Here is an 8,970-nt window from a genome sequence, read left to right on the forward strand (position 1 = left end):
AAAAAAAAAAAAAACCGCCGGCTCGGTGGCTGGCGCCTGTAATCCCCACACTTTGGGAGGCCGAGGCAGGCGGATCACGAGGTCAGGAGACCGAGAACATCCTGGCTAACGCGGTGAAACCCCGTGTCTACTAAAAATACAAAAAATTAGCTGGGTGTGGTGGTGTGCGCCTGTAATCACAGCGACTCGGGAGGCTGAGGCAGGAGAATGGCATGAACCCAGGAGGCGGAGCTTGCAGTGAGCCAAGATCGCACCACTGCACCCCAGCCTGGGCGACAGAGCGAGACTCTCTCAAAAAAAAAAAAAAAAAAAAAAGAACAGAACAGTTTCTAGGTGAAACAATTACAGTGGGTTTTAATTTTCTTCTTTTCCAGATTGATAATCAGGTGTGTGAACTTTTTGATTTTCTTAAAAGTATCAATAAAAACAAAGCGGACTGTTTTTTATTATGTATATGAGCACATTCAGTAATTACATGCAAGAACATCTGGAAGCCCCTGGCACATTGCCTGGCATACAACAGTGCTTCTACTTGTTGGAATAGCACCATTGGGTGTTCTAACCAAGGGTCAACAATGCCAAAGTGTAATTCACATCCAAGACTGCTGAGAGCTGCCTGCCCATCATTCCTGTTGGTTTCCTTAGGGCCATGCCTCACCACATCCCCTCTACCACCATTAACAGATTCTTCCCCAGCTTCCCTCTTTGGAGTAACTCCATCTTAGTCACCAGCCCAGTGACCACCCTGCTGAAGTCAAATGGCTGATTGACTGAATCTAATATACTTTGAAGGACAACACTCTGTAAAGTCAGCAGCTTCCTGTTTTACACAGTTATGTATTCCAGCTTTCAAGGAATGATTTCTAACTCTGCATCACCACTCCAGTTAAACACCATGTACATTCTTGTGGCCTCCACATTAGGTCCTTGTGATATGTTTTCCAAACCTTTGCAGACTCACACTGATATATGTCTAAGCAAGAAGCAACATTTTTAAGAACTCAGTTATTGTAAGGTTACTACAGTACTCTGCTTCAAAAGTTAGTTTTGGGCAAAGAGACAAAGAACAGATGTCAAGCAACTTCAAAACAGTAAGCCTTACACTTCATTACCATCTTCCTTTTAATCTTCAAACTCTCAAATACTGAGAGGGTTCCAGTCTTCAGGAAATTATTAATATACTCTCACAGTTTATTAAATCGATGGCTCTGTTGAAAAGATTATGCCAGATCAGTAGTTCTCAAAGTGTGGTCCCCAGTCCAGCAGTCTCAGGATCTAGGAACTCGCTTTAGAAATGCAAATTCTTGGGTCCCATCATGGCCTACTGAATCAGAAACTCTGAGACCAGGGTCCACAAATCTGAATTTTAACTAGTGATGCTGATGCAGACAAAAGTTTGACAACTTCTCCAGAAACGTGAACCTGATTAAGAACAAAATATTTAACTGTTTATTAAGTGCTAATTTAAAATATGCAGGCAAATAAGTTTTGGATATCTGGATAGTAAACTCCCCAGGTTAGAAAAAGACCCTTGTATGAGCTTCATCTTACGCAAGGAAGCCTGAAATTGTGGTGATTTGATGATGTCACTGCCACGTGAAGAGCAGACATCCTTGAGAAGTAAACAATCCACACACCCGAGCAGAGTATGAAATGTCACCACTCAACTGCCTCGCCATGGGGACAGAGGCAGCAGTCTCTTGATGGAATTAAACAACATGCTGAAATTAAGAATCTGATACCTTTCTCTGATCTGTTGGAAAATCTGGGGAAAGTCAAAACTATTAGCAAAAGTGTAATCAAAAAAATCCCCATATGGGCTGGGCATGGTGGCTCACTCCTGAAATCCCAGCACTTTGGGAGGCAGATTACCTTGGTCAAGTTCAAGACCAGCCTGGCCAACATGGTGAAACCCCACCTCTACAAAAAATACAATAAAAATAAAACTCCCTTTGTGAATGTTCTCAGCTTTGGGGCAGCTGCTATTTAGCAGTCATATCTTAAAAGAGTTGGTTCATCAAAATCCCATCCATCAGCCACCACAAAAATTAGAATTTATGTCAAACTCCTACCCTACCACCTCACAAATAACAGAAACTTAATAAGTGGTAATTATATTGATGTAATATTTTGTCCTTATTATAAAATAGGTGCTAGAAACATCTAGCTATGAAAAAAGTATTACAAAACCAATCTCACTAGGATTTTGATTTTTCAAGCCAATTCCATAGAAGAGTTACATGGTAGAAACGTACATGTCAGGTATGAGTGAAGACTCTGAGTGATTTAAAAAACCAAGATTAAATACATATGATTTGTTGGTAAAGAACGAGGAAAACAAATATTTGCACAAATTAGGTTATAAATTAGTGAACACAAACATATCTATACACCTAATATTACATAGGAGTGCTACTTAAGGGAACCATGCAAATTATAAATATTTAAAATGAAATGAGGAGGGAATTTGGAGAGCTGGGGGGAAAACAAAAGTCACAGCCCACTCAGCCGGGCGCGGCGGCTCACACCTGTAATCCCAGCACTTTGGGAGGCCGAGGCGGGCAGATCACGAGGTCAGGAGATAGAGACCATCCTGGCTGACACCGTGAAACCCCGTCTCTACTAAAAAATACAAAAAAATTAGCCAGGCGTGGCAGTGGGCACCTGTAGTCCCAGCTACTCAGGAGGCTGAGGCAGGAGAATGGAGTGAACCCGGGAGGCAGCAGTGAGCCAAGATCGCGCCACTGCACTCCAGCCTGGGCGACAGAGCAAGACTCCGTCTCAAAAAAAAAACAAAAAAATCACAGCCCACTCCATGAAATGTGAAAGAACACAGACAAGGCTCATGGCAGAACCTGCATTTGGTCTGCCCTATGAGGCCACGGGGACACAGCTTCCCTGACCCTTGGTTATATGAGGATAATGATAACCACCTTCTGACATTTTTCTATGCAAAATCGCCACATAGCTCTTGGCACATGGTGACCGAAGAATCTGAATTTGTTGAAACTTACTTTGTAACCCATATTCAGAGCAAAAGGTATATAAATATTTGGCTTACTGGGTCTCAACAATCACATGATTACAATCTCCTGAGGGACAGGAGTGGTGACTCCTACGGTCACAGCGTAGGAAGAAATTGCTCGCCCACTTGTACTCGCATTTGTCAGACAGTCGCCACTCACAACCCTGTTCTCATCCCTCCCGCCATCCTCCAGACCCTGAAAGGTAGACACAAGTTTTACTGTTCCCATTTTCCAAGTGTGAAACACTCAATTGTCTGGGCAATTTGCCTAAGACTCTAACCCTTCTGCAGCTGGGCTTGCACTAGTCATCTCCAGGACTCTTGCCACCAACACAGTCAGAGTCTTTTCCAACGTCAAATAGAAGTGGTTTTGTCAGATTCAAGATGATCTATGAGTTGATAAAGTTTCAGAAAAATCCCATTACAGAAAGAATGTCAGAAGTTTGGGAACTATAAAGTATGAGGGAAAAAGAAGGGAGAAAATCCACTAACAGAAAACAGGAGTATCTCTTTAACCCACACACAAGCATCCCCCTTTTCCACAGGCATATGGCTGCAAAGCAAGACATCGCATTTCCAGTCTCCCTTGTGGCCACCATGTGACAAACTCCCTGCCAATGGACTGGCAAATAAAAGTGATGGAACAAGTTCTAGTCACCTGCTTAAAATCACATCCCTTTCCCTGGACTTCGGCCCTTTCCCAGCCGCTGGCTGGAAGTGGTGGCAACTAGAGAGGCCTTACAGGTGCACAGCCGCATTGTGGCCTGGGTCCCTGGGTTGCAGGTGGCGGGGAGACAAACTCTTATGGTCTTTAAGCTACTTCATTGTTGGTATTAGAGAAAATAGGAAAGTAAGGTGGGGAGGGAGAAAGAACAGAAAAGATAAACACTCCATTAACAAGTCATCTGAGTCCGTCAGATAGAAACCTATTTTGTTATACTAGGAAGGAATGACAGCAACATCAGCTTCAATAATTGGGGGTTTGCCATTCACTTAATGAGAAGTGAAAATATTTAACTCAGTACATAAACTTTTTTTTTTTTTTGGCAAAAAGCAAACAAAGTAATGTTTCTGGATATATAAAGAACAAGGTCTTGGTAACAAATGGAAAATATTAAGACAAACTGCCAACAACTCGCTGGATCATAAGAAAACAAGAACATTAAAATTCCTTAGGTGCTATTTTAAACAGCCAGGAACACTGCCTTAAAATTATCAGCTATTATTTTAGAAAATAATAGAAAATAACAGTATATAAAAAATGAGCCATGTAGCTTTTTCAGGAGGAAACATGGATGGCAACTTATTAAAAGCCCAGGGTTACAGATTTCATCTAATCAAATTAGTAAAAGCATGTCCACAAAGATAAAGACCAAAGCCTAATGATAGGTAATAGTGGCTAGAGCTACAGGGAGGGCCTTAATGAGAAGAATGGGGAGAAGTGCTGGGTATGGTTGGCTTAACTAAATTAGTATAATAGACCAAGTAAGTACTAACGAAGACAAAACCAGCTGGCTTTCCACCTTTTACAGGTTAATGAACTCTGCAGCTTTCTATGTATCATAGATCATAACACAAAACCCAAGTGAAGCTTGTGAAGAGAGAGAATACAGATTTGGAACTATTGGGGCCAGCATGTAGTTGGTCATGCCTTTAATCCTAGCACTTTGGGAGACCAAGGCAGGAGGATCACTTGAGGCCAGGAGGTCGAGACCAGCCTGGGCAACAAAGTGAGACTCTGCCTCTACAAAAAATGAAAATTAAAAAAAAAAAAAAAAAAAAAAAAAATTAGCCCAGCTATTCAGGAGGCTGAAGTGGGAGGATTGCTTAAGCCCAGGAGCTCAAGGCTGCAGTGAGATGTGATCATGCACTCCAACCTGGGTAACAGAGTGTGAACCCAAATCTTTAAACAAAAAAAGAGAGAGAGAGAACGAAAGAAAGAAAAAGAGAAAGGGAAAGAGAAAGACAGAAGAAAGAAAAGATTGGGCCTTCCTAGGAAAAGGGATATTTTGCCTTCCAATGAATCACCAGAAAAAAGCAGAGTTTTAATTTGTGACCTTGAATCACAACAGTATCATAACAAAAGAACAAATCTTGATGAAGTAATTTTACCTTCCTAAAGAAAACTGTCATTAGTAAACCTTCAATGACTCACAATTCCTAGTCTTGAGTTCCCAGTAACTCAAGCTTGTAAAGGATTAGGTTCTAATGCAAAAGGAGCCTACCACCAAATATATTTATAAAATAAGCAGTGCAGTTCAAAACTTCCTCTACAAATGTATAATCTTTGCTTATAAAACCCACATTGATGATCCCAAAGCTGTAATAAAAAACAAGAAAAGGAAAACCACTTATTGGTACTAAAGCCTTTACTGTAATAAACCAAATATATTTACAATTTATACAAATGTTTAACCTTCAACAAAAATACAAAAAAACATTTCACAAGATGCAAAACCAGGAAACAAGTTCATTGGAGACACCGCTGCTCTACAAAGGACGGAAAGTGAGGTGAACTGCAAGGAACAGGAAAGGTAATCTCACACTTGGGCAAGGCGTGATCCCCAGATCACCCAGAAAGAAAGAATGGGCTGTCACGTGAGTCGGCCGATTCCGTTCCTCAATCCCACAACCCATGGCCCCTCTGTCTGTCTGGCCTTGGTGCTCCATTTGGTCTATGTAGACAGGTGACTTTCTGCTGATGGACTTGTCGCCTCTTCTTTGTAGACTCAAAGTAGTTTCGTGTCAAGGTTTGGAAACAGGTGTTTGTATTTTTTTTTTTTCTCTTTTAAAGTTACAACTTTTCTATTTCTACAAATTCGAAACATTTTGGCCCAATTCAACTATAAATGTTAAACCACATAATGTTTTCAGTAGATGACTTCATAGACTGTAGCCTTCTTGTCCCCTGAGCCAGTAACTATGTACTTATCATCCACGGAGATGTCACAGCTAAGCACTGACGAGGACTCTTTGGACTGGAAGAGAAAACAATGGACACGTGTTTAATGTGGAACAACGGTACTCAGAGGCCCTGCTCCCTCTGAGGCACCTTCACTCCTGGTTTCAAAGGCAACACTGGGGTCAAATTGTGGATCTAGGTGAGGAGCACTTACTCACCTGGAATATGCTGGCTCCATAGGGGGTCCGCCAAGCATTGAGGAGGTTATCTTTTCCAGTACTCACAAACCATTTACCTAGAATTAGCAAAGGAACATCTAGTTTTCACAAGGTTAAAATTCCTACTATACAATTAGCAACTTGGACTTAATCAAACTAAGAACATTTTTAATGTATGAACCATCATGCCCTAAGGGACTGGTCCATGACATGAACAGTGGTTTTAAATCTGGGCTCCTCAGTGATTTATCAGTGTGATCTTGGGTATAATCTAAGAGGTGTCAGCCTCCTTAGTCACTGGATACAGGACTAGTAGCATCATATCCAACACAGGGTAACCCTCAAATATAGAATCAATGAAGAATGTCTTCTATTTTAGTCAGTCTCCCCATGATAAAATGGGAGCAGACAGGATTAAACATCCAACTTAAGTAAAATGCCAGTCACATCAAATAGTATGAAGAAAAATGTTCAATAAGTGATAGGCACTCATCCATCCATCCATCCATCCATTCATCCATCTGTCCACCCACCTCTGCATCCTGTGAACAGATATCTGCCCATCTGCAGTGCACAAGAAGGGTCTCCACATGAACTTCTTCCCTCTTCAACCTCACTGTAGAGTGTAACTAAGTGTCTGGGTACACCTAAATATCCGCTTCTCTGACCCTGGATTCCTCATCACGGACAGCTCATGACTTCCACTGCCCCTCCCCCATTCTTCAGTAAATTCCCACCCACCCCTCTACAGAGTGGAAACTCATTGTCGTCTCCCAATCCCCACCGAAACAAACCTGTGTCCAAACCTTGTATTAGGCAATCACACTGCCTGCTGACTTTTCTCAAATTAGCAAAACAAACTGAAACAGACATTGCTGTGCTCTGAAGGGCATATTAAAACAATAGAATTATTGCATCCAGCTGCTCAGAGAACAACACTGTTTCCAGATATGATCTCTACCATATTTTTTTAAGAAGCATTTTCCATTTGGGCCATCAACGACTGCCAGTTTCCTTTCGGCTGAACTCACCACAGTAAGCAAATTTCAGGGACAGCACGCAGCTCTCGTGCAGGTGCAACTGGTACTTGTCGGGCTTGTTCACGTGCAGCACCTCCACATTGCTGCTCTCCATGCCCACTGCCAGCCACTCCCCGGTGGGGCAGTAGCCCAGGGAGAAGATCTGCAAGGAGCAGGACAGGCTCACTCATGATTCCGCCTGATACACTTAGGAAGGGAAGACGCAATGTGAAAGCGGGGGAAAGGAGCAAGAATAGGCAGAGGTAATCATCAGAGTCCAGACTGTGGGGAGGGCCACAGGGCAAGTGATCTAATGCAGATGAACCAAGTGTCAAAACCTTTAGGAAACTGGAAACATTTGAACCCCTCTGTCCTTTGGGATAAAATTAAGAAATGATTCCTAATAATAATGGCATTCGTGTGTACATTTTAAAGGAGGCCTTACCTTTTCGAGACAGTAACTGAAATACAATCATATATCACCTATCGAGGCAGATGTGTTCTGAGAAATGTGTCGTTAGGTGACTTTATTTATTTATTTATTTATTTTTATATTTTTACTTTTTTCAAGATGGAGTTTTGCTCTGTCACCCGGGCCAGAGTGCAGTGGCATGATCTCAGCTCACTGCAACCCCCACCTCCTAGGTTCAAGTGATTCTCCTGCCTCAGCCTCCTGACTAGCTGGGACTCCAGGCATGAACCACCACGCCTGCCTAATTTTTGTATTTTTAGTAGAGACGGGGTTTCACCATATTGGCCAGGCTGGTCTTGAACTCCTGACCCCTGGATCCAACCACCTCCGCCTCCCAGAGTGCTGGGATTACAGGCATGAGCCACTGCGCCCAGTCTTTTAATTTCTTTATTTTTTGAGACGGAGTCTCGCTCTGTCACCCAGGCTGGAGTGCAATGGTGCGATCTCAGCTCACTGCAAGCTCTGCCTCCCATGTTCACGCCATTCTCCTGCCTCAGCCTCCTGAGTAGCTGGGACTACAGGCGCCCGCCACCGCGCCCGGCTAATTTTTTGTATTTTAGTAGAGACGGAGTTTCACCATGTTAGCTAGGATGGTCTCGATCTCCTGACCTCGTGATCCGCCCGCCTCGGCCTCCCAAAGTGTTGGGATTACAGGTGTGAGCCACCACGCCCGGCCTTGTTAGGTTACTTTATAGTGTGAACTTCACAGAGTGCACTTACACACACCTATCACTCGTAGGCTACAAGCCTGCACAGCATGCTACTGTACTGAGTACTGTAGGCAACTGTAGCATAATGGGAAGTATTTGTACATTCAGATATATCTAAACATTGAAAAGGTACAGAAAAATATGGTATTATAATCTTAAGGGATCATTGTCACATATGAGGTCTGTCCTTGGCCAAAAGGTTATATGGTGCATGACTGTGCTTATGGATAAAATGATATGCTATCTGGAATTTACTTTAAAATAATCCAGTGTTTGGGGATGGGGACGAGAGTTATCACACGGCCAAATAACTTAAAGCTGAGTGATGGGCATGTGGCGTTTATTGTACAATTCTCTGTACTTTCATAACTGCTTGGACATTTGCTGTACTCATACGTATTTGAGAATTTCTCTAAGAAGTTAGAAGAAAAACAAAAAAGGCAGACCAAAAATTGTATCCTACTTATGCTGGGAAAGAGGGAAAACAGCAAAACTCTAAGAAACTCAACAAAATGTTAACCGGAATATGAAATTTAGAAGTATATATGCTTGTTTTGTTTCTGTCCTAGTTTTCTGAGTAGAATTATTTTTATTATAAAACAAGGTAAAAAAAAAAAAAAAAAA

General features: G+C 42.2%; 1 protein-coding gene across 12 annotated transcripts in view; it reads right to left on the reverse strand.

Moving 5' to 3' along the window:
* Window positions 1-5,376: 5,376 nt before the first annotated feature.
* TLE1 (TLE family member 1, transcriptional corepressor) overlaps window positions 5,377-8,970 on the reverse strand; it is a 108,234-nt gene continuing 104,640 nt past the window's right edge. For all 12 annotated transcript variants that reach the window (XM_017872356.1, XM_017872354.1, XM_017872360.1 and 9 more), the window contains 3 exons: window positions 7,177-7,327; window positions 6,146-6,222; window positions 5,377-6,003 (listed from right to left, as the gene is read on the reverse strand). In XM_017872356.1, the coding sequence (XP_017727845.1) occupies window positions 5,896-6,003; window positions 6,146-6,222; window positions 7,177-7,327 (336 nt within the window). In that variant the 3' untranslated portion in view covers window positions 5,377-5,895. The remainder of the gene's footprint in view (window positions 6,004-6,145; window positions 6,223-7,176; window positions 7,328-8,970) is intronic.

Source organism: Rhinopithecus bieti, unplaced genomic scaffold, assembly GCF_001698545.2.
Source record: "Rhinopithecus bieti isolate Rb0 unplaced genomic scaffold, ASM169854v2 scaffold_5948, whole genome shotgun sequence".
Classification (NCBI taxonomy): Eukaryota; Metazoa; Chordata; class Mammalia; order Primates; family Cercopithecidae; genus Rhinopithecus; species Rhinopithecus bieti.